The sequence below is a fragment of the Babylonia areolata genome, chromosome 18 (assembly GCF_041734735.1).
Source record: "Babylonia areolata isolate BAREFJ2019XMU chromosome 18, ASM4173473v1, whole genome shotgun sequence".
NCBI classification, from domain to species: domain Eukaryota; kingdom Metazoa; phylum Mollusca; class Gastropoda; order Neogastropoda; family Buccinidae; genus Babylonia; species Babylonia areolata.
Genome location: NC_134893.1, coordinates 42,639,474 through 42,666,617, shown reverse-complemented (window position 1 = coordinate 42,666,617; position 27,144 = coordinate 42,639,474). Strand labels below are relative to the sequence as shown.

The 27,144-nt window shown below is 40.8% G+C and overlaps 1 protein-coding gene across 1 annotated transcript in view; it reads right to left on the bottom strand.

Moving 5' to 3' along the window:
- Window positions 1-3,519: 3,519 nt before the first annotated feature.
- The window catches only part of LOC143291996 (thioredoxin domain-containing protein 11-like), a 26,491-nt gene continuing 2,866 nt past the window's right edge, over window positions 3,520-27,144 (bottom strand). The window contains exons 2-14 of the mRNA XM_076602152.1: window positions 25,229-25,454; window positions 22,805-22,925; window positions 21,605-21,711; window positions 21,101-21,194; window positions 17,410-17,522; window positions 16,220-16,288; window positions 14,901-15,032; window positions 12,482-13,324; window positions 9,675-9,723; window positions 8,268-8,419; window positions 7,078-7,190; window positions 4,893-4,973; window positions 3,520-4,082 (exon numbers count right to left, since the gene is read on the bottom strand). Of these exons, the coding sequence (XP_076458267.1) occupies window positions 3,554-4,082; window positions 4,893-4,973; window positions 7,078-7,190; window positions 8,268-8,419; window positions 9,675-9,723; window positions 12,482-13,324; window positions 14,901-15,032; window positions 16,220-16,288; window positions 17,410-17,522; window positions 21,101-21,194; window positions 21,605-21,711; window positions 22,805-22,925; window positions 25,229-25,454 (2,629 nt within the window). The 3' untranslated portion in view covers window positions 3,520-3,553. The remainder of the gene's footprint in view (window positions 4,083-4,892; window positions 4,974-7,077; window positions 7,191-8,267; window positions 8,420-9,674; window positions 9,724-12,481; window positions 13,325-14,900; window positions 15,033-16,219; window positions 16,289-17,409; window positions 17,523-21,100; window positions 21,195-21,604; window positions 21,712-22,804; window positions 22,926-25,228; window positions 25,455-27,144) is intronic.

Below are 27,144 nucleotides of genomic sequence, written 5' to 3'. Positions count from 1 at the left end.
TGTGCCACAACGACGGCAGTGAACGGCATGTCCCCAGCTGCAGAGCCAGACTTTACATGGGCTGCACAAACATCCTGCCACTCCTATCCTATCTTCTGCATGGAAGTCGATGTTTACTGGAAGTCCAACAACTCCACATCAAAGATGAGAACAGTATTCGGGGGGATAACTCCACCTGCTCCCCGTGCCATGTTGCCAAACTTTGGTTGAATGGTGAGCTTTGCCTGCACTCCCTTTTTTGTTGTCATTACTCCTTGATCCCAACCTGTGATGACTTCTCCAACTCCAATCTTGAATATGAAAGGATGTCCTCGGTCACAAGAGGAGTCAAATTTCTGTCCGTTTTCCAATGAACCTGTGTAGTGGACTGTTACTTTACAACCCGCTTTGGGCCTCGCATCACTGGACCCCTCTTGGAGAATTTCTTTTGTATATCCTGACATCGTTGCCAATTTATCTGATTTGTTGTAAGAGGTAATGTAGTGCTTCCCTGCAACCACCATGTGTTGCGTCGTTTTCGATCCAAAAGTCCTGAATAGACTGACAGGACTATCAAAAATGTTATGAAAATAAATAAATAAATAAAAAAGAAAGAAAATGACCTGACAACCATTATCATATTACTTCAGCAGAATTTTCACATTGTGATATCAGGGTCAAGGTTCAATTATTCCAGAGCTTTCACGGCCATATTCACGAGTCTAGGGCTTGGTACAGGAAGGCCGAGCCCAATCCTCTCATTCCTTCGTAAAGACTGATTGGATGTGGTGAATTATGAAATTCATTTGCATGCATACAACACACACGCACCCACACACACACACATTGATGCTGCACATCTCTGCGACAGCCACAGCAGCAACAAAAACATAAATAAACAAAATACAATATCAACCAACAAATGAAAATAAGATTACAAAGCACACACACACACACACAAACCCGACATAAATCAACAGAAGCAATATTACATATAGAGCAGAATGAACAAACAGTAATAAAGACTTCAAAATCAACATCTCACTCGTACCACCCCTTCGCACTCATCATCTTTCTTATATATAAATAATCACCAGACAACCATTGCATATATGTATCACATTTTCAGCAAACAACAAAAATATCTATACAGTGGGGTTCAGGCGACATACTTGCCAACAATGGATCCATGATTTACCGGGCCCAGTAAAAACAAAGAAATCAGGCTTAGCTCTTTCATTATGACAGTTGGAAAATAAAAATAACAGAATCCTCTGCAGTCTGTTGTAATGCCCATCACCAGCTTACGACAGCCTTTTCCAGCCAGATCAAAACCAAGAGGTAAAGCGTTTAAGAGTTTAGCGTTTAAAAAAATGATACGGACCAGTCAGAGCCCTTTACATGATTGCAAAAGGAGGACAAAGAAAATCAATGAAAAGAAAACATGCTGTAGAACACAGCAAACCATTAATTCAATACACCATACTACTGCTTGTGTGCTGGTGTGCATATTTTCACATCTGTACGCAGTCAGTACTTGGACATCAAATCCCTGATTCATCAAACTCCCCCCCCCCCTCCCCCTGTTTTTCCTTCTTTTTTTTAATTTTATTTTATTTTTTTAACTTTTCAACAAAGAGTAAACAAGCCTGGAAGGGACATAACTCTTGACGAACATCCGGGCAACTTACTGATGAACTTTGGGTGCAGTTAGAGCATTTTCGGATTTTTCCCCGACAAACATCCGGGCAACTTACTGATGAACTTTCGGTGCAGTTAGAGCATTTTCGGATTTTTCCAGCACTTTTGTGATAGCTGGAAAGTCATCTTTCAATGCTCGGCAAGTACTAAACTAGGCGGAGATGGACGCAGTGATTTTGATCCTGACTTCGAGTAAACAAGCCTGGAAGGGACATAACTCTTGACGAACATCCGGGCAACTTACTGATGAACTTTGGGTGCAGTTAGAGCATTTTCGGATTTTTCCAGCACTTTTGTGATAGCTGGAAAGTCATCTTTCAACGCTCGGCAAGTACTAAACTAGGCGGAGATGGACGCAGTGATTTTGATCCTGACTTCGACACACACAATGACTGTAAACATGGATAGGTGAATGACTTATGAATGATCTATACAGTGATTCTGTCCAGTTTTCAAACTAAAAGTCAATTTCTTTTAATTATAATTTTTTCTAGACATCTAAAAATTACTGCTACAAACTCCAAGGCGGGGAAACTTGCTCCCCCACTCCCCCTCCCCCGACCACCCTGTTGTTGTATCTTCTCGTTATTGTGTTCAACAAGTGTGCAAATTTATACACGCACTCACACAAATACGCAGATGACAAATAAGTTTTTCAGTTTCAGATACCATGCAGAAAAAGGAACTTCTAACATGAGTCTTGAAAGAAATAAGAAATGATGAAATTTCAAAAGATCCACAGGAAGAGAACTAATACCAGATAGTTCAGGTCTGAAAACAAGAAGAACTTTGACCAGTACTATTGACATTCATCAATGGGATTCTGAACTGCTTTTTGCATTATGATCTTAGACAACGTGAAGATAGGTAAGCACTGAGGGTGTCTGACAGTACGGAGGTAAAGGTTCCTTCAAAGGGACGATCAGCGCAAAGCTGCAAGACCTGGCTGGAAAGACTTTTGTTAGTATCTGGTGTATAAGCACCCAGAAGATCAAATACACATGTTAAAGATCCTGTAATTCATGTATGGAAACAAGAACATACCCAACACGCACACCCCCTAAATTTGGAGTATGGCTGCCTACCTGGCGGGGTAAACAAAACGGTATAAAATGTTACATATCCATATGAGTGTGTATGTGTGCGTGACTGAAACCTGATTGAATGACACAGGAAACAAATCACGAGTGCTCAGTGGTAGCTGTCAGTCAGCTCTAACCTGGTAGGCAACCTGTTGTGTAAAATATTCTGTCTCCGACCGAGGATAAGTGCAGTATAAGTATCCATATCATCATCTTCATTCACTGATAGCTGGTGAGAACTGGTGAACTTCTGCAGGAAGAGACTTTTTGCTAACTCATGTACAATAAATCTTTAATCTGACTGGAAATGTGCCTAACATTTCTTATTCTTTCTCTTTCACACACACACACACACACTGAGTTACTACTCTGAACCAATTAATTGCTTAAAGATTTCAAAGCCACTGATCGATTTTCTCTTTTCTGTCAATATCTTCACCTTTGATGTGGGATGAAAAAGAAAAAAGAAAAAAAGAATTGAGCAGGTTTTCTTTTTATTTTGTCAACCAATCATTCTGGAGAGAAACAAAGGATTTACCATACAATCAAAGTCTGAAGACTGGATTTCTACACACAATATCAATGTGGTCCCTTCAGAAATCAATGCAACTCTTAAACACACACACACTCACAATTAGAAGAGAGAGAGAGAGAGAGAGAGAGAGAGAGAGAGAGAGAGAGATAAAAGAAAACAAAATCAAAACCATATTCCCACACCCCCACCCCAACACCCACACGCATCGCAACTCTCTCAAACCTCCACTCCCTCAATCCACCCACCACAACCATCATCATCTGCCCCCATCCTCACCCTCAACCCCCCCTAATGACGACGACGATGACGACAATGATGAGGAATCCTTCCGCCCCATCTTGTCCTGCAGCAGCAGGAGGAGTCTTCTCCTCATCTCTTCCGGATCCAGACCACCACCCCTCCTACCCCTACCCCTGCCCCCCACTGCCTCCTCACCACCCTGGCTCCGCTCCAACCACTCAAGCAGCGCCTTTACGTCCTTCACCTCCCCCCTCACTTCCTCCTCCCTCTTCCTCAAGATCTCCTCTGCAGCCGCCAGATACCCAGAGCCGGCCGATGCCCCCCTCAGCATCAGGTTCCGACGCACGGTCAGGCGCCGCAGCCTCTGGCGGAGAGACCTGAGGGCGTGTGCAGCAAGGTCAAGGTTGTCTCGCAGGCAGGGGGCGCTGCAGACATCTGTGGCCAGGTGGAGGCGGGTGGTGAAGGTCGTGTGCTGCAGCACGAAGCGGATCAGGTTGGGCAGCGATGGCGCCACCGTGTCCGGGAATGCCACGCTGTCCGCTTCCCTGTCATCATCATTGTCATTTGTTGTTTTTTTTTGTCGTTAAGATCACCAACGTAATTGTGATGATGATCATCATCGTCACCATCAGCATCATGATAATCGTCTTTGTCATCACTGTCGTTGTTTTGTCATTATCATCATCAAAGTTATTGTAATGATCATCACCATCCTGGTCATCATCGTCACCATCAGCATCATTATAATCATCATTGTCATTGTTTTGTCGTTATCATCATCAACGCTATTGTGATCATCATCATCAGCAGCATCATTATAATAATCATAGTAATCATCATCATTATAATCATCATTGTTGTCGTAATAATGAATCATCATCATTATCATTATCGTCATCATCATCATAACACCATCCAGATAACTGTGTTGTGTTGTGCTGTGTTGTGTTGTGTTGTATTGTATTGTGGTATGGTTTGGTGTGGTGTCATGTGTCACAGTGTTGTACTGTATTACTGCATTGTCATATATCATTTTTGATAATACAACACAACTTGCGTGTGCGTGTGCGGTGTGCTGTGTGTGCGTGTGTGTGTGCGTGTTGTGTGTGTGTATATGTGTGTGTATGTGTATGTGTGTGTGTGTGTGTTGTGTGTGTGTGTATGTGTGTGTGTGTGTGTGTGTGTGTGTGTGTGTGTGTGTGTGTGTGCATACATGTGTGAGTGCATGTGGTAATCTTTAACAAAATTCTAATTCTTTTTTTTTTTTTTTTGAAACACTTTGTCTGTCAACACAAACTTTGGCTTAAAAATAGGGGGAAAAAATGGTTCTTTCTTCAAAACACACTCTAACTTACCTGTGTGCAGGGAAAAATATGATGCTGGGGTAAGACTCCATGGTGAACTCCCAGGGGAGGTCATTGGTATCTCCATTTATTCTGCACAACAATCAATCAATCATGAAGCGGAAACACAGACTTTAGACACCCAGCATAAACACTGGTATTTTCACTGACCATCTTAAGAAGTTGTCCGTCTTTCTGGTGGTGTCAGCATATAGTGTTAAATGTGTCCCCTCACCTCACTTTCCTGGGATGAAGGTGAGAAGGTGGCAGAATGTTTAAAACATCTATCTGCCAATACAGGCTATGGATTTGAAAGGAAATTTTCTATCTAAAATTACGTTTAAATAACATACTTACCGTGACCCAACTAGTGCAGACTCCGCCAGGGGTCTGACATTCCTGTCCTGTGCAAACTACTATCCGCCTATGCGGAGAAAACGAAAGCAACTACGGCCGATAACCTCCCGGAAGTAGGTAACCTCCTCTTTGTCCCGCTGGCTAGCGCCCTCTTTTTCCGGCAGCCATCATGACTCCTGTTCCTGTGCTCTTCATACGGCTAAGTTTTTTTTTTGTATTTTCTGCCTGTCTGTCGATTCTCTGGCGTTCTTGTTTTTTGTCAAATTATGTCTCCAACCAGGTCACATAATTATGTAGTTCAATTGGGCGATCGTGCTAAAATTAAGGCGCGATCGCAATCGATTCGCTGACACTCTGGGCCCTCTACAACAACGCCAACCCGCCGCCTCCTCCACTTCCTCTGCTCCCTCCAGTCGACTCTAGACCTTGAATCCCATTCTTGCCCTTTCTCCCAAGTTTGACTGGAAAATCAAACTTAATGTCTAGTCATTTGAATTAGGCGATATACTGAGGTCAAGTGTGCAGCAGGCACATGGTGCACTGAAAAAGAACCTACAGTTACTTAAGTGTAGTCCTCTGGCAAAATTCTGTAGAAGAAATCCACTCTGATAGGTACACAAATATATATGTGCATGCAATCGAGGCCTGACCAGCGTGTTGGGTTATGCTGCTGTTAGGAATCTGCCTTGCAGATGTGGTGTAGCATATATGGATTTGACTGAACGCAGTGATTCCTCCTTTAGAGAAACTGAAACTGACACTGGGATGGTTATCATTGTCGGCTATATGACCAGAGGTGAGTTTCTTCATTATTATCTTAACAGAACTAACTGAAGAAGACAAAATTTTCATAAACTGAAATCTAACTGACACAAAATACCTGATAAATCTTTCGTTATCCTAAAACGTACTGATCATGATTAAATATCATGGTGAAAAATCAATTTCACTGTATTATCACTTTCAGCTGCTCTATCTGTCTGTCTCAGTGTGTCTCTTTCTCTGACTGTCTCTCCCTCTCTTTGTTTTCTCTTCATGTAAAGTTTTATAACAACAGACCGTTTTTGTACATAAATAAATCAAGTGCATGCTTTCATTTATACCTTTTATTTTCATACGTATCTGTGTAAGGCTGACTTTTATTTTTCCTTTCTGAGTGCATGTGTTTGGGGGAAGGTTCATTTTCTCTCCTTTCTTTTTTTTTTCCCTTCTTTATTTTCTTTTTTGCCCTTGGTGTAAAAAAGCAGTTATCTATTCCACTGCCCACTTAAACTGTAATTTGTTTCATTTTTTCCTCCAGGCAGAATCTGCTCATGTCCTTGCAAAAGGTGATGATATGAAGACTTATACAGCGCCTATCCTCGGTTGGATACCAAGCTCTAAGCGCTTTACAAACAAAGGAGTGATTAACACAACAGGCTGCCTACCTGGGTAGAGCCGAATGACTGCTGCCACTCGGCACTCATCATTCATCTAGACAGCTTGGTGGATGGTGTGTGGCCGATAGTGTGTGTTGTTATCAGCATGACATCATTTTTCATACACCTGGCAAAAGTGATGTTGATGGAGGTGTGTGTGTTGTTATTATCAGACATCATTTTACACACACTTGGCAAAAGTGATGTTGGCGGATGGTGTGTAACCAAAAGTGTGTGCGTTGTTATCAGCATGACATCATTTAAGCACACCTGGTAAAAGTGATGTTGGCAGAGGCGTGTGTGAGTTGTTATTATCATGACATTTTACACACGCCTCGCAAAAGTGATGTTGGTGGGGGTGCAAAAGTGATGTTGGCGGGGGTGTGTGTGCTGTTATCATCTTGACATCATTTTACACACACCTGGCAAATGTGATGTTGGCGGAAGTGTGGAAGTAGTGCGCTAGGTGCAGGAAGACATGGCTGAGGGCGGTGCAGAACCCACACCAACCCGCATACACCAGCAGCACCAGGTCCTGTCAATCAAAACAACACCTCCTGTTTCTTCACCCTCTCTCCTTGCCGCAGGGCATTATAAAGTACGCATACACACATGCACACACAAACACACATACTTTTCTACTCCCCCCCCCACCCTACACACACATGCATTCAGACACACACAAACACACACACACTCAAACACACACACATGTACATATCTGAACACCCACCACTTCTGCTTTCCCACATTCTGCACTGTTCACAACGACAGATTTTATAGATGTACATTACAGTCAATACATGGTTGGACTGGTATACCTGCATGGACCCAGTTACATTCTCATGAATACATATACACATATATTATAAGACAGAGCTCACTGACATGATGTATTAACACACACACACACACACACATCATCATCATCTTGCACTCTATCCTCTCTTTCTCTACCCTCTTTCACCTATCTTCTCTCTCCCTCTGCCACCTTACACACACCCCCACACACACAATTTCATCTTGCACTCTATCCTATCTTTCTCTACCTCTCTACCCTCTTTCACCTATCTTCTCTCTCCCTCTGCCACCTTACACACACACACACACACACACACAATTTCATCTTGCACTCTATCCTCTCTTTCTCTACCCTCTTTCACCTATCTTCTCTCTCCCTCTGCCACCTTACACACACACACAATTTCATCTTGCACTCTATCCTCTCTTTCTCTACCTCTTTACCCTCTTTCACCTATCTTCTCTCTCCCTCTGCCACCTTACACACACACACAAACACACATTCAACTTGTGTTTGAAATAGTTCAGAGTTTAACCAGGAGCCCGAATGGCTCTTTGTTGTAATTTTATTGATTAACTAGTTAGTTTTTCTTTTATTTTATCTATATTCTTTTTTATGCTTATTGAGGAGAGAGAGGAACAGGGAAAGTAGTGATGATTTAAGGCAATGGTGGGGTGGGGAAGGTGATGGATTTTCGACTAAAATCACAATTGTGGATAGACGTCAAACAAAAGAATGAACACATGCACACACAACACACACACAAACAAATACACACACACACACACACACACACCGACTGTGGTCTACCTGAGGCTGATCCAGGGCGGAGTGCAGTGTCTGTGTGGTGAGCTCTGTCACACACAGGGAGGGGCCTGAACCACAGCCCGCATGTCGCGCAGGGGGCAGAGAGCGTAAGTCCTGCCTCAGAGCACCGCGTGTGAAGTTCAGAATGAACATGGCTGTGAGATGAGAGACCAGCGTTTCATTATTCTCTGCTCAGTTCAACTGGCTGGACACTGCCTGTGGAGCTAAGTTATTCAACACCAACTTTCGCTGTACATACGTACACTGTCCAACTAATTCAACACCAACATAAATTCCGCTTGACAGTGAGAAATTCACATTAACTTAACTAGACACCGTGGAACTAAATTCAATGCTAACATAAATTTCACAAGATATTGTGGAAGTACATTCAATACTAACGTAAATTTTGCTGCACACTGAGGAACTAGATTCAACACCAATACAGATGTTGCAGCACACTTTGGAACTGAGTTCAACATCAACATAAATTTCACTGGACACTGCAGAATTAAATTCAACACCAACATAATGTAAAACATGCAATCACTTGAAATAAAAGAGTTATCCTTGAAAAAAAGAAAAACAACCTGGTGGCCTCTAATACAAGCAGAAACTTATAAAGTTCTATATTACACGTCACAACTGAATGCCAATACTTAATCACAGTGAATCAGTTTTTTTCAGCAAAATATGCATGAGCTCACACTCACATAACACATACATACATACACCCATGCACAAAAATTCACTAATGATCTCCAAGTCTCTGGAAACAACAGTTGCAAAGCTGTATTACAGAATTCTAATAAAGCAAATTTATAATAAATGACAACAAAAAAGAGAAGAAGAAGAGAAAGTAAAATTAAGTTTTTCTTTGCATCTGGCAAGGTTCAGAGAATCTTTTGTATGTTGGGTTATATTTTAACACACACACACACACACACATATACAAAAAGAAGTCCAACACCTAACCGATTCTTCTACAGACACTATGGTTTAACCATTAGCTATAAGAGCAGAGTATGATAAAAATAAAATACATAAATAAATCAGAATTTGGGACAAGACGGTAATACCATACAAATGTCTATTCATACATGCATATGCATGTTGATGTACTTGTGCATGTGGATGTCTATGTATGTCACTATGTGTGTGTGTGTGTGTAAGACTGAGCACATGTTATGCCTAAATCTATTGTGCACATTTGCCAATGTTTGTTACATAAACTGTACAAAAAATATTTGATCAAATAATCAGATATGACTGAACAGACAAAAGTTCACTCTGTTCTCCACACACACAGACACACAATGTGGACGACAAAGTGACCTCGTCACCAACACTCCAACACAGAAGAGAGAGAGAGAGAGAGAGAGAGAGAGAGAGAGCGAGCTGACCACTCACCTGTGCTCTCTCGGGAAAACTTGTCATGTAAAATATGCTGCTCCTCTTTCTGTAACGCAGCAAAGCAACCAATGGCTGTAAATTACAATACACTGTCCGTTGACAACTCAGTCTCTCAACCTTCTTCCAGAAGCTTGAAGGACAATGGGGGGTGTGGGGGTGTGAGTGGGGAAGGGCAAGGAGAACGAAAGAAAAGAGAGCGACACAAACAGATGAGAATCTGGCTGATTTAGATGACGGAACATGCCTGTCAGGAAATAGCTGCAAGTGTTGTAGCATGATCCCATACCCTGCCAGGTGCTATGATAGCGTTGTTGCTGCACATATATGCAGCATATATGTAGAGTTACCATGAATATATGTACCGGGTTGTTAATGTACAGACACTAATTACCTATCTGTGTATCTGTGACTGTCTATAGATCTATCTATCTATCCATCTATCTACCTACCTCCGGCATAGTACTTCAGCTTCAGGTTCACTGAAGGTCAGTTGCCTTAATGTTTTTGCCTTTTGCTGCTTCCTTGTTGGCTCTTCTGTAACAAAACTATGGTACCAGGGACCCGATTTTAACCTTTATTTGGTGGTTAATGTGCGACTTTTACACATTGACTCTTGTGAAAATAGTCAATAAGGCCACCATTAAAATAAAATGGAATATGTTTGGTTTTTAAGGATTAAGCCCTCATGGTGAGAAGTATCAAATAAAGGAAATTTTCTATCTAAAATTACGTTTAAATAACATACTTACCGTGACCCAGCTAGTGCAGGCACCGGCAGGGGTCTGACATTCCTGTCCTGTGCAAACTACTATCCGTCTATGCGGAGAAAACGAAACTATGGCCGATAACCTCCCGGAAGTAGGTAACCTCCCCTTTGTCCCGCTGGCTAGCGCCCTCTTTTTTTTTCGATAAACTGGTTTTTACATTACAGTGCAAGGTATATTTTATTACAGATGCTAGCTGATCAAAACAAATTTATGAGGCATGTGCCTAGATATGCCTGGTCACCCAAATAGGAATACCCATTTTGACAACAGTCACCCTCAGGTGGGAATTTGACCTCTTCATTCTCTATATACAGAGACACATCCTTCAAGCTCTTCTCAACCAAGCCTATCACTGTGTCAGGGGTTAAGTTTCCAGGCCTGTCAGTTCTATCACTTCACCAAGTCCATGCAGGCCTGCCATTATCACTATATCATGTTGCCACGCTTGGTCTTTGATTCGAAGAATATTGTGAAACAAAGCCTTCTGTTACAGTACTGCAATGACCAGTGGTTATTCATGATACTGCTTGAATGAATGTGTGCAACACAGAATGTGTCACTTGTGTAACGCAATGTGACAGATGTTATTTGACAGACACACAGCACAGCCCCCTGCAGACAGCAGGTGCATTCTGATTTATAGGGATGTTTTATCATCTAATTTGACCTATGTTAGCAATGAGTCTGGAGACACACAGATACAAATAGTGATGAAGAGAGACACATTCACTGCCTACGTGACTCATGTCATAGAGAAACAAAATAAAGCAAAAAAACATTATTTTTACTTCCCATTCCCCAAACCAAAATCTCCTAATTCCTAAACAAAACAAACAGAAAAAAAAGAAAAAAAAAGAAGAAAAAAACAAAACAAAACAAAACAAAAAACCAAACAAAAAAACCAAAAAAACTGTGGCAATCACAGATCAACAGTACTTTTTTTTTTTTTTGCAAGAGAAGGATTCTGCTTCACCACACTCTATCAAAAAGGTAACACTGTCAAATGGTATACATTCATCTTGCTGATTGTGGATCACTGCATGTATCATTATTATCATTATATATCAAATGTACTCTCTACATCTTATTCATTTATTGTTTCAAGCAGTTTTAATCCCCAAGATTCTCCTTATAATTGATCCTGACACAAAGGCATAAAAAAAAAAAATCAAAAAAGAAGAAAAAAGAATGCTTTGTGGGAACACTGTTCTACTATATATATTTCAAATGGATGAAACAAATAAACAGAACTGAGCCCTTTTCCCTCAAATGTGTAATTCATTCAACTCTGCATCCTAGCAATGCTAGAGCACTGAAAACCATTTCATTAAACATTTTTCCATGTTCCTAGACTGGCATAAACTGCAAGCTAAGCGAACCACACATGCTACTTTGGAGGAAATACCGGTCAATTTCATAATATTTTCAGCGTTTCCCAACCATCAGTATGGTAGGGAAGCTTATGAAGGCTTATGAAGGCTGCGAGTTGAATGGGTTACCTACTTACCCCCCCACCCCACCCCCACAGATTTTGAACATTGCCTTAAGAACACTTTATTCTATTATTCCATGACAGATATACTTCATTGTCAAAAACTACCAACATCATAGCAAGAACACTTTTTTCCACAAGACACAAATCTCTTTATCAAACAGCACAATGACAGTGACACACGTACCTCTCTGTCAAACAGCACAATGACAGTGACACACACCTACCTCTTTGTCAAACAGCACAATGACAGTGACACACATACCTCTTTGTCAAACAGCACAATGACAGTGACACACGTACCTCTTTGTCAGAAACTACAAACATCATAGCAAGGACACTTTCTTCCACAAGACACGCGTACCTCTTTGTCAAAAACTACAAACATCATAGCAAGGACACTTTCTTCCACAAGACACATATACCTCTTTGTCAAACAGCACAACAACAGTGACACACATGTACCTCTTTGTCAAACAGCACAACAACAGTGACACACATGTACCTCTTTGTCAAACAGCACAACAACAGTGACACACACGTACCTCTTTGTCAAACAGCACAATGACAGGAGCCAGGCCAGCCTGCGACACATTCAGCCCCAGCCTCTGGGCGAACATCCAGTGGCTCTGGGCGTCCACCGACAGAAAGGTCAGCGAGCGGTTCGCCCGACACCCGTGCCCCGTGAACTCCTCCGGCAGCTTGGAGCGACCGACGTCAGTCACCACGGTGCTGGGAAACACGCCCTGGCTTTTCTGGAATGCTAGCCGCTCGCACAGCCTCCGGGGCAGCCTCTCCAAGCTGTCCAACACGTAGCGGTCTGTGGGCCTCCTCTGGCCCCCTGCTGAGGCCTGCTGCGCCTCCCGGAATGGCGTGTAGAACGGGGCAGTCAGAAACTCTGAGTAGGAGATGTTCTTGTGGCACCACTTGCAGCAGACGGATGTGTGGGAGGAAACATCATAGCTGGAGATGGAGTTGAGGCAGGAGTTGGCTGGAAGATGCTGCTGCTGCTGCGAAGAAGAAGAGGAAGAAGAAGAAGAAAAGGGCCCAGAATCAAACCACCGCCAACTCTCGCCGGGCTGGAAAGAGCACACGGACAGACCGCCGCGCTGAGCACCGGAGTGGTGCTGACAGATCTCACAGATGTTGAACCTGGCCTCAGGGAGGCAGCTCCCGCACTCTGTGGCTGTGGAGATGCAGCACTTGCGGGTGTGCGTGTGGGTGGTGTGGGTCCTGGTGGGCGTGCCAGCCTGGTGCTGCTGGCAGGTCTGCAGGGCGTTGACGTGGCCCAGCGTGTGGCGCAGAGACAGAGACCACCAGCGGAACACTGTCGCCTGCCCTGCATGGTCCCCGGAGCACTGGTGGTAGCGCAGCGCCAGTTCTTTGAACTGCCAGCACAGATGACCCAGTTTCAGTTTCTTGCAGACAGTTCAGTTTAAGTTTCTCAAGTGGAGCGCTGGCCTAGAGGTAACACATCCACCTAAGAAGAGAGAGAATCTGAGCGCACTGGTCTGAGTACCACAGTCGCCAGTATTTTCTCCCCCTCCACTAGACCTCAAGTGGTGGTGGTCTGGATGCCAGTTATTCAGATGAGACGATAAATCAAGGTCCCATGTGCAGCATGCATTTAGCGCTTGTAAAAGAACACACCACAACATAAGGGTTGTCCCTGGCAATGTTCCATAGAAAAATCCACTTTGATAGGAAAACAAATAAATCTGCAGCCTGAAAAAGCAAAAAAGGAAAAAGGGTGGCGCCCACCATGTAGTGACGACCTCTCCCTGGGGACAACAGCCCAAATTTCATACAAAGAAATGTGATGTTACAAAAAAAGCACTGGTAATACAATAAAATACAATACGATACAATACAATACAATACAATGCATTGCTTCACTCAGACAAATCAATAAACTCTACACCACATCTGCCAGGCATATGCCTGGCAGCAGCGTAACCTGATGCGCAAGTCAACCCTTAAGTGTATGCATATATATCTATATTTGTGTTCCTATTAGAATGGATTTCTTCTGCAGAAATTTTTCCAGGGGACAACAGTTTCATTGCTATAGGCTTTTTTTCAGTGTGCCAAGTGCATGCTGCACATTGGACCTCAGTTTATCGTTTCATCCAAATAAGATGCTCAGTCTGATTTTCCAGTCAAAGTTGGGAGAAATGGCTAGAGTAAGAATCAAGAGATGCAGAGACAAACAGTAAGTAATACAGATAAAAATAACAATCATTTGATTTCAATACTAATAATGATGATAATCATTTAATTCTGATAATAATAATCATTAAAACAGTAATAACAATTAAAATAATGATTTAAAACTTCAATAATAATAATAAAATTTTAACACTAATAAGAATAATAATAATTTACTTTTAATACTTTAAACCATAATTTCAAGTTAATCTATATCATGCCTTACCATGTAAAACATGCTCAATCTCGCTGTACAATGAAAAAAAAAAAGGATGTGCAAAATGTGTTCAATCACAAAAATGACAACACAACCTTGCAGACATCAAAACAGATACTAACATCATGCATATTCACCTCAATGATTTACGTTATTAACTCATTCTATCCCACAGATATATGCCTGCTACAACTCCCCTGGACCAACACTACATGAGACCACTGCAGAAAAAAAACCCAGGGTGGTTCAATAAAATGGCAAAAACAGATGAAGAAGTGTTGATTTCAACAGTTGAGCAAAGCTTTGCTTCCATGCTTCTGGAATCTATAAACAGTTCAGTTTAGAATGCGAAATGACACAAGCACAAATAAACGAAATTAGCATAGTGTGGTGGTACAAGAATACTCATTACTGGTCCACAGGGGAAGTAATCATGGTACGAGTTAACTTGTACCTGGAGTAGTATGAGTTAAATACAACACAGAGAAAAATGGGATATATGTACGATCCTGGCCCTCTTTCCTCCCTGCAAACCTTACCACAGAGAACGAGTAGCTGGCTGGAGAAAGGGGAACAACTCTGTGGAACATGATGATGGCAGGACCCTTGTTGATCTCCCTTGACAGTGTCAGGCTCTTCAATCCAAGGGGCACCACCCACCGTACAGGTAACTGCATACAAGCACACACACACACATACATATATGCACACACACATATACACAAACATAACACACACACACACATACACACACTCACACATAAACATAAAATCATAACACACACATTCATACACACACACAGATACACACACCAAAAATTGTTTATTTTACAATAGAAAGTGCATTCATGTGTACACATTTCATGATAATATTTTTGTGATGGGGTGCTTACACAAACGTTTTGAAGTCAACAAACCTACAATATCACAAACATTTTTTTCAACCATGTCAACCCCATCTCCAAACAACACAAAAGTGTTTCAAGCCTGAAAGAAACCAGTAATTATGAACTATGTTTCTCTTCTTTTCTTTTATTTCTAATATACTGATTCTTGTTCCCTCTGAAAGAATATGTAATATATAAAGATTAAGAATATACAAAAGAATTGTATTGCAACCAACATTCTGAATGCTTCAAATTCGGTTCAAATGAACAGACTGGTTCAACTCTTTTCCTTTTAATTACCTGACTTGTTTTTCTTATAATACGATTGAAGTGAGTACATTCGCCCTTCCATCTTAACCTAAAGAAAACATTTTTTTTTTTTAAAGATAACAATAATAATCATACTTTAATTATTTTGTGCCTTCCATTAAAACTTTCAAGGCACATTGCTAGAAGTCTCACTATAAACAAGGAAAGTAACTTGGCCATTCATAAAAAACCGAGGCAGAAACCTAAAAATGAGCACCCCTGTGTGTGACATATCCTCAACACAATATATCACTGTTGGATTCTAAAGCCACTAACACACACACTCTCTCTCTCTCTCTCACACACACACATGTAACATCACTTATGCGTGAAAAAATTCAACACACACACACACACACACACAAACATGCATGCAACACCACTTGAAAGTGAAAATATACAAAATCAAGAACACAAACACACACACATCTAATACCATTTACAGTGAAAAGACGTTAAACTAAAGAACGAACAACACACACACACACACACACAAGCACACACAAACATTTTTCACATCACTAAAAGACACAAAATCAGCACACACACACACACACACACACACACAACATCACTTAAAAGTGAAAATACACAAAGCCAAGAACACACAGACACACACACAGACACACACACATGACACACAACACACACACACATCCCACCTGATGTCTGCCTGCAAACACCCACTTCACTATGTTTGAGGAGGTGATGTTGTTTGGCCAAGGAAACCTCTGTAGGAAGGAGACACAGGTCACCATCAAAATCACTACACATCATTTCTTCAACCTGCACACTTTCCTGTTTCAGTTTCAAGGATGTGTGAAAGTGCGCAGACTGATTCATACGTGCTACACCACATCTGCTTAAAAAAAAATAAAAGAAAGACAGACAGAAGAACGAAGATGCAGACACAGAAGATGAAGAAGCAGAAGAAAAAGAAGAGGAAGAAAAAAACACAAAAAAAACACCAACTTCGCATAATCCAAAATGCACTGATCAGGCCTTGAGACACACACACACACACACATAGAAGTTGGAATGATACAAACAAAAATAAATAACTTGTTTATCTGCAACATATTCACTAATGCACAACTGATTTCTGTTTGAAATACATTCAAACTGTTATCGTAATCATCTGATACTGAAAAACAGTACTTGCTTGTCACAATCATGACTCCTATGATATGTTACCCATACACACTAGTGAACAGACCCTGCATTTGAAAAAAAGAAAGAAAAAAACAACAACACCAAAACATGTCATACCTACCTATATTATACATGTACACACAGTGTACATGTTCACATCTTTATGACACTGATTCTCATTCTAATAAAGATGAAATACAAGTAATTCAATGAGACACAATGAATAAAACACAAACATATCTCATGTATCACCTGAACTTCCAAAAAAGAGACAGGACAGTACCAGATGTACACAGGAACCTACTACACAAGGAAGCAGAAAGAGCTTTGTTTCATTGTGTTTCGTGTTGTAAACCACATCCGTTCCAAATCCTTTCACTCATTCCTGTAGTCAACACTTTCATTCATTTATCATTTTATACTATTTAAATAAGAGGCTTTTCTTAAAAAAGTTTTTCATTTCTTTATTTTGTTTGTATTAGCATATGTGATGTAGCATATATGGATCAGTACTTTGGCAACTCCTGGAAACTGACATTTGATATTTATGTTCATGTGCATACAACTTTAAGATATTCCAATATGACAAAAATCTTAACATGCACACGCACACACATGCTCAGGCACACACACACAAACATAAAACAAAACACAAATACAAGCACTCACACACACACACACACACACACACAAACCATACCAAAGTGGAATTGTTGATCCTGAGATGCACAATATCAGACAGTTGCTTCATGTGGTAGAGGGCAGCAAGGGCAGGATCTGAGACAATGCCGAACTTGATCGGCTGATAAGGATCTGCCCACAGTGTAGTGTCACCCATAAAGCTGTTAGTTGAAAGCAGTTTCAGTGTCATCCATAAAGCTGTTAGATGAAGCAGTTTCAGTGTCACCCACAAAGCAGTTTCAGTGTCACCCACAAAGCAGTTTCAGTGTCACCCACAAAGCAGTTTCAGTGTCACCCACAAAGCAGTTTCAGTGTCATCCATAAAGCTGTTAGATGAAGCAGTTTCAGTGTCACCCACAAAGCAGTTTCAGTGTCACCCACAAAGCTGTTAGTTGAAAGCAGTTTCAGTGTCACCCACAAAGCTGTCAGTTGAAAACAGTTTCAGTGTCACCCACAAAGCTGTAAGTTGAAAGCAGTTTCAGTGTCACCCACAAAGCTGTTAGTTGAAAGCAGTTTCAGTGTCACCCACAAAGCTGTCAGTTGAAAGCAGTTTCAGTGTCATCAACAAAGCTGTAAGTTGAAAACAGTTTCAGTGTCACCCACAAAGCAGTTTCAGTGTCACCCACAAAGCTGTCAGTTGAAAGCAGTTTCAGTGTCATCAACAAAGCTGTTATTTGAAAGCAGTTTCAGTGTCACCCACAAATCTGTTAGTTGAAAGCAGTTTCAGTGTCATCAACAAAACTGTTATTTGAAAGCAGTTTCAGTGTCATCAACAAAACTGTTATTTGAAAGCAGTTTCAGTGTCATCAACAAAGCTGTTATTTGAAAGCAGTTTCAGTGTCATCAACAAAACTGTTATTTGAAAGCAGTTTCAGTGTCATCAACAAAACTGTTATTTGAAAGCAGTTTCAGTGTCATCAACAAAGCTGTTATTTGAAAGCAGTTTCAGTGTCATCAACAAAGCTGTTATTTGAAAGCAGTTTCAGTGTCACCCACAAAGCTGTCAGTTGAAAGCAGTTTCAGTGTCACCCACAAAGCTGTTATTTGAAAGCAGTTTCAGTGTCACCCACAAAGCTGTCAGTTGAAAGCAGTTTCAGTGTCAACCACAAAGCTGTCAGTTGAAAGCAGTTTCAGTGTCACCCACAAAGCAGTTTCAGTGTCATCCACAAAGCTGTTATTTGAAAGTAGTTTCAGTGTCACCCACAAAGCTGTCAGTTGAAAGCAGTTTCAGTGTCACCCACAAAGCTGTCAGTTGAAAGCAGTTTCAGTGTCACCCACAAAGCTGTCAGTTGAAAGCAGTTTCAGTGTCCCTGGTGACAAAGCAGTTTCAGTGTCACCCACAAAGCAGTTTCAGTGTCACCCACAAAGCAGTTTCAGTGTCACCCACAAAGCTGTTAGTTGAAAGTAGTTTCAGTGTCACCCACAAAGCTGTTAGTTGAAAGTAGTTTCAGTGTCACTCACAAAGCTGTTAGTTGAAAGTAGTTTCAGTGTCACCCACAAAGCTGTTAGTTGAAAGTAGTTTCAGTGTCACCCACAAAGCTGTTAGTTGAAAGTAGTTTCAGTGTCACTCACAAAGCTGTTAGTTGAAAGCAGTTTCAGTGTCACCCACAAAGCTGTTAGTTGAAAGCAGTTTCAGTGTCACCCACAAAGCTGTTAGTTGAAAGCAGTTTCAGTGTCACCCACAAAGCTGTCAGTTGAAAGCAGTTTCAAATTTGGTTTCAAGGAGGCATCAAAGCATGCGGACTGAATAATATTCGCAACACCCACATCCGCTTTGAACAAGGTCTTGAGAGAATTGTGTTAAACAACATACAATGAATTAAAACAATTAACTGTTTGGATGCAAAAGGTGACTTTAGTCAACTAGACAGTTCACAGCGAGAGGCAACTTTAGTCGACACTGAGGGGTTGTGCAAAAAGGACTGTTTTTCGCATTGTAACAAAGTTTGACAGCTGCAGCCAACTTTCCTGTGCAATACAACAATGAATAACCTCCGCCACTTGACTAAGTTTAAAGTGAACAGGTCCACTGTGTTGTACCGAGACAAACCGAATCGTGTGACTTGGAGCAGGTAGGCTAAATTATCTGGTGCTCGGGAGCATTTCTCACACAGAAACATGGCAGTGAAATATACAAGATAAATAAGTAAGTGAATATATTTTACCTTTTGGGCTCTTTTTTTTTTTTTTTTTTTTTTTAAATCTAAAAAGCACATTAATTTGGCTGATTAAACAAATAAAAGATTTTTTTTTTTAAGAAAAAAGAAAAACAAAAAAAAAAATTTATGCATTATTCTAACCATGCTCAGACAAAATTTCAAAGTTTTTTTTCTTTCATTCTACACAAACAGATCGTGCACACTAACTGACAACCCCCCGTCCCCTCTTCCCCCATCCCTGCTTCCAGAGTTCTTAACAAGTTTGTATTGCAAATTCTGTTCATTCTAGAGCTGCTTCTACCCGATCCTTGAAGACAGCATCCTCACAAATTTATTCAGAACCCTCATACTATTATCGCTTTTTTAAAAGTCCTACAGACCTGTACGCCCTGAAAAATCTTAGCTGAAGAAATGAAAATAAAAGGAAATATGTACGTACTTTCAAAAATTCCAAATACACTGACACACACACTGACACAACACTCTCAGGGCCTGATCAGTGCATTGGGTTTATGCTCCATTTTTTTCTTCTTTTTCTTACTTTGTTTTTAAACAGATGTGGTGTAGCGTGTACAGATCAGTCCACAAGCTTTCACACCTCCTTGATACTGGCGGCATATCTTTATCCAGTGTTGAGCATCATCGCACTCAATTGAAAAACTGCATATGAAATATGCAAAAAACATTCCAGCAGGCAGGTCTGTGATATTGGTGTTAAGTATAGTGACATGGAATCTGCATCACTTCGGTATTGTGATGGGTGATAATCGTGTATTATGTGTGTTGTGTACTGTGTCATTATTTTGGGTGTCTCTGACCATAAACTGGTGTCTGAGCATTGGGCTTGATGTCTGTGGCTTTTGGCTATACATTTTTGTTTTGTGTTTGAAATTCCACATGTTTTACACAGTCGGTTTTTTTACATTCTGCAGTACAAATGAGCATCTTTGGCAAGACCCACATATTTTTCTGAACGTATCAGTGTTTACACTCCCTCAAGAAATCTCCGCTCTTCCTCTGACTGTTACCTTTTGGAACTTCCTCATGTCACTACAAGAACCTATGGTGAACGTTCTTTCTTCTTTGCTGCTGCTCATATCTGGAACAACCTTCCTCATCATATCCGTGCATCTGATTCAATCTCTGCTTTTCGCTCATCACTAAAAACTCATCTTTTAAAAACCTATCTATAAGCACTCACACTCACAGCTTCCTTCTTCTCCAACACCATCCATGTCAGCTCACTTTGGATGCATGAAGAGGGGGGAGGGGGGGGGGGGGGGAGAGTGGAGATGGGAGGGAGGGGTTTTGAGAAAGAGTGGTCATGAATGATTCACATAATTTCTAATATTTTCTTTCATGTAAATCGCCCTGAGCTCTTAGCAAGAAAGAGCACAACATAAGTGTACACTTTTATTATTATTATCCATCTACAAAATAACAAAAATAATAATAACACTAATTAATATTATCATCATTATTATTACTATTGTTATTACCATCTTTCTTCTTCTTATCATTATTATCAGTATTAACAAATGGATAACTCACCATGTTCTACAACTCGCATGGAAGCATAGAAAAACTGCTGAAAGCCTGGGGGCTGTGGGGAACTGTTGAAATCAAAGTATCCCACCACCACGGTCTGCAACATATCACATGTGTCGTCTTGAAAGGCAAAACAAAACAAAAACAAAACAAAACAAAAAACTGACACAAAAACAAAACAAAACAAAAAACACACAATATGTTGAACAATCACCTTAGAGTTTAATGATTATTTTTCTTTCTTTTGTAAGTGACTGTGTGTGTGTGTGTGGGGGCTCCCTGTTAGGAAGGAAAGTGCTGAACAAGTATCTATTATTATGATCATCATTATTATTAGTAGTAGTATATCCAAGCTCAGTGCTCAAGTGGCATGTGTGAAGCAGCATGCACACACATGTGCACACACACACACCAACACACACACGTACATGCACACACAGACAAATGCACACACACACACGTGCACACCCACACATACACAGACAGACAAAGACACAGACCACTCACATCATGCTGTGTGACAAAGTTCTGCACTTCACTGGAGTCACGCAGCAGACTCAGAGGATACTGCAGGTCTTCCAGAAACTTCACCATGAACTCGGCTCTCTCAATGCCTGTCACATTCAACAAAGAATAAAATTCATAAATATATAATACACAGACTGTACTTCATGTCCGGACAGTTTTCAATTCCCCAAAGAACAAAAAATTAGAAAAAAATATACCATTCTTTGTGTCTGGACACTTTTCAATTCTTAAGTTTCAGTTGTTTTGTGTTTTGTTTTGTTTTTTGTGTGTGTTTGTTGTTTTTTGTTTCTAGATTTCAATTTGATTTCTAAATGAAAAAGATTGAAGCTTTTGAACTTTCGTTTTGTAAACTATCAATTAACAACTGACAGATAAAACAGCCTGTTAAAAAGCAGACAAAAGTATAAATGAATTCGTTTCATGTTTGTTTCGTTTTATCTTCAGATCACCAAGAAGTCAAGTACTTAACTGGATACTATTCATTGCTAGCAATGTATATATTCTTGGAATCTGGAATTTCCAATGACGTCAAGGAAAAGGATAAATGATGTCATATTTTATATTTTACTTTACTTCACTTGTGTTTCACATCATTATCTATTTCATTCCACTATGTAGAAGTGCACCTGAAACGCTTTCATTTGTAACTTAAAATAAAAGTCTTTAGTTTTATATGAAAGTAAATGTAATGAATACAAATACTGACAAAAAATGTTCATATTCAGAAATACGTTGCTTTTAAAAAACTACAACTTCATAGCACAATCATACGTATATGCTGGAATCTCTGTGTGTCATAAGTTTAATTTTTTGAGGTCTGAACAAGAGTCCTCTTAATCAGAATACCATTATCATCTCGTAGAGAAATAAGTGTCTCTAAATAATACAATTAACTACATGTACGCACATACTGTCAAACTGAAAGAACCAGATCAGCTCAAAAAGACTCAAGAATGAACACTGGTTTACTGTCTATGTGCAGGGAAAAAACTCACTGTTCGACATGTGCAAAAACACAAATAACATCAAAAACAGAAAAATCTGAATAGATAGATAAATAAACAAACAAAAATAAAATAAAATACAAATAAGCTTAAGCCGAGTACCTTAACAAAGTTTACACAAATTAAGGTACACACACACACACACACACACACACACACACTTCCCCCTACTTACCCATGTATCTGTAGCCATCGTTGTTCTTGTGGTAAGCAAAGAAGACAGGGAACAGCAGAAACTTGTACTGTTTGCGGCACGGGCCCTCGGGGTACCAGCAATTCACCGCCACAAACCTCACCTGCACACCCACCGGGACTCACTTTCGTCAGCACAAATAATAATGACAATAATAATGATGCCATAATAATAACAACAGTAACAGTAATAGCAACAATAATGATAATAATTTACGCACCACCTTTCCTTCCAAGAGCTCAGGAAGCATTACAAGAAGAAAAAAAGGTTACAATAATACAAATTACATGACAAAACAAACAAGAAACATTACATAAACATCTGATTATACCACAGTCAGAAAAAACATTACATGACATACCAGCTTCAGTAGCCGTAATATGTTACATAGCCCAAACTTGTTTTGTATATAAAAAAAAACCCCAGAAAACAAAGAAGAACAAGAGAGTGAGACACGGACACAGATTGCCATTGACAATACTATCCTTTGGCATGGGGGACAATGTATGAAGAAAAGAATAACGATGGTTTACAGAGAAATTGACACATTGCTAAGAGTGAAAAGAAAATCAACAACAAAGAACAACAACAACAAAATCATAATATTGTTAAGATTAAAAAGGAAAATAAAAAGTGAGAGAGAGAGAGAGGGTGACAGACAGACAGAACTCAAAACGTTTTTCATTAAAGGATTAAGAAATGTTCTGAGTTCTGAGTCAAAAAAGAGACAGAGAGACAAAAGAAAAAAAAACTGAAAAGTTTCAGGGAAAAAGAAAATAACACAGAAAATAAGGATTGAGATACAATACCACTGAAAGTCAAACCCACATTTGTGGGACTAAAAACTCTGCACATATATATAATGATATACATATGCATGTATACACACACAGACAACACAAGGACGTAACATTGACAAACATAATCACACACATACTTACCACCCCCTGCACATACAAAACAACTACGTTCCAACTTCGAAACAACAAACCCATTCACCTGTCCTCCATAAACTTGGCTGGAGTGGGGAACTACCAGGTGAGGGTGTGGGAATTGGCACACTCACACATAGTACACACACACATAGACACACACACACACACATCTCCACGTCTGCAAGGTTTATGGGAGGGTATGTGAATAAGTGTGTTTTGAAGTTTAAAAATTGGTGGTTCTGTGTGTTGTTTTAATCGTATGTGTGTAGTGTTTGTGTTTGTGTGTGTGTGTGTGTGTGTGTGTGTGTGGTGTGTGTGGGTAAATGTGTAGTTTCCAGTCCAGTTGGCATCCTCCTTTGATGTATTTTAATTGATGTCGTTAGCTATATTTACATCACTGTAAGTTAATATTGTTGATGTTCCAAGTTAATACTTGTTGATATGCATACACCTAATTTCCCTCATAAGACACCTCAATTATTACACACCACAATCTCTTTATACTTCTTATTTCTAAAATAAACTATTTTCATTTCCTCTAAAACATGCATTAACACTTTCCTACACTAATATTCAGAAGCATTCCATCTCTTTCACCCACTCCCTCTCTTCTTTCCGTCTAATAACACTTCTAGTGAATAGATGTTAAACTGAAGATCTCTTTCACACACAACACAAATACTATAAAACACACTACACAAACACTTTATGCTTGCCCACACACACTGTACAAACACACACGCTACACACACAGATACACACACAAACACTACATACATACATACAATTAAAACAACACACACAACCCCTAAATTCAACTTTCAAAACACTCTTATTCACATACCCTTCCATAAACTTTGCAGACATGGAGACATTGTCATTGTGAGGTGGGGGTCTGGGAATTAGCACACTCACACATTATACACATGGACACACCACGCACACACACACAAATCATAAACCTTACCCTTCCCTTCCCCCCCTGCCCTCCACGCTCCCCACATTTTCCCCCCGATCTCCCAGGTCAACATTATGTGCAGATCTGCGAGTGCCTGAGCCCCCTTCCTGTGTACACGCGTGCAGAAGATCAAATACCCATGTTCCCATGTTTAAGATCCTGTAATCCATGTCGGTGTTCCGTGGGTTATGGAAACAAGAACATACCAGCATGCACATCCCCGAATATGTAGTATGGCTGCCTACATGGTGGGGTAAATAGGCAAAATGGTCGAATACATGTAAAATATTACATTTTGTGTGTGCGCCTGAAATCTGATTGAATGACACAGGAAACGAATGATGAGCACCCAGTGGCAGCCGTCAGTGGGCTCTACCCATGTAGGCAGCCTGTTTGTGTAAAGAAATGACCCTGAGTTTGTAGACAGTTTGGAGTTGGTCTCTGACTGAGCATAGGCGCAATGTAAGTATCTGTGTCACATTCCAACATGGAAACACCACCACCACCCCTGACCTGGCCCTCCATGAACTTGGCAGCAGTGGAGAACTGGGCGGAGAGGGCATGGGACTTGGCACACCAGGGGGCGTAGTACATGACGAAGACCAGGTCCTCCTGCTGCAGCAGGTCCACCAGTGGGTCCAGGTCCCCCCCGTGCAGGTCCACCACCGACGACATCGAGCTGCCCCGGAACAGAGGCTCTGGCGTCCTGGCTGGCACCACCAGCGGCTTGCTTTTGAAGCTGGAATCATAGTATTGTATTGTATTGTATTGTATTGTATTGTATTGATAATAATGATAACTGGACATTCATCAGCGCTTTCCTCACTGCACGAAGCTCTTTACAATCCACACACATGCATACGAAACACACTCAGTCCTCAACTCACAATCATGCAGAGTTCCAACAGTCTAATCTAAAGAGTATGCATGAACTAACTAGTGTTTTGGTTGCGTCGAGTGTGAGGTAGAGGCGTATGTAACTGATCTGTCTGAGTTCAAAGTTGGCTGCTTGACACAATGACAGGTCTTGCTGATGTGAAAGACTGTGATACTGCATGGAATTGAGGAAAATGCCAAGGTCACAGATATATCAGAGAATGAGAGAGAAGTGTTTCTGTACTGTACTGTATTGTATTGTATTACTGTTTTTGTCGCAACAGATTTCTCTGTGTGAAATTCCGCCCAGGGAAAGCATGTCACTACACAGAGAGCGCCACCCATGTTTTTTTTTGTATATTTTTTTCTGCCTGCAATTTCATTTGTTTTTCTATTGAAGTGGATTCTTTACAGAATTTGCCACGGACAACTCTTTTGTTGCCCTGGGTTCTTTTACATGTGCTAAGCGCATGCTGCACATGGGGCCTTGGTTTATCATCTCATCCGAATGACTAGCATCCAGACCACCACTCAAGGTCTAGTGGAAGGGGAGAAAATACTGGTGACTATGGGATTCAAACCAGTGTGCTGAGATTCCCTTGCTTCCTATGCGGACGCATTACCTCTAGGCCAACACTCCACATGTAGTAGTAAGTGGAAGAGAGTTTCAGGTGTCACTGCGTTCCAACTAATCAATATGCAAAACCACATCATCCAGGCAGATGCCTGACAGTGGCATAATGCAATTAGCTAGCCAAGCTTTGGGTGCATGCATATAATATTCATGTGCCTATCAAATGCAACATGCTAGCCAGGCTTTGAGTGCATGCATCTAATATTCATGTACCTATCAAATGCAATGCCCCAGCAAGGCTTTGAGTGCAAGCATATAACATTTATGTACCTATCAGAGTGGATCTCTTCTACAGAATTTTCCCAGAGGACACTTTTGTTGCCATGAGTTGTTTTTCAGTGGGCAATGTGCAAGTTGCACATGAGACCTCAGTTTACTGTCTCATCTGAATGACTAAGACGAATGATCAGACAGGGCTGTGTATATGTGGAGTTTGATTCCCTTTGTTTAAGGTTTAGAAGGTAAGGTAAAATATGGTAAGGTAAGGTGAGGTAAGAGATAAGACGGGCTACAATAAGAAAAGGGTAGAATAAGATAAGCTACAACTTTATTGTATGTTAAACTCTGTTAAAGGTTGAAAACTTAAGGTCCCAGAGCCCTTTACGACCACTGGGCAATGAAGTCATATCCACTGTGTCTAGGGCTGAGCCTAGGAAGGCTGGGCCTAATGTATGTGTGGGTCTGTGTTTTTGAGTGCGTTTGTGCATGCGTGAGAGTGTAAGTGTACACAAGTGTCAGGAGAGTTCTGTGCATGTGTGTGTGTGTGTGTGTGTGGGGGGGGGGGGAGGTGGGGATGCAGGGAGGAGGTGGGGTAGAGGATGAGGTATGTGAGTGTATGCATGCCTACACTGTGGGAGCAACAGGATATTGGAACGTATATATTATATATATATCTTTGCATATATGTGTGGGGGGTTGG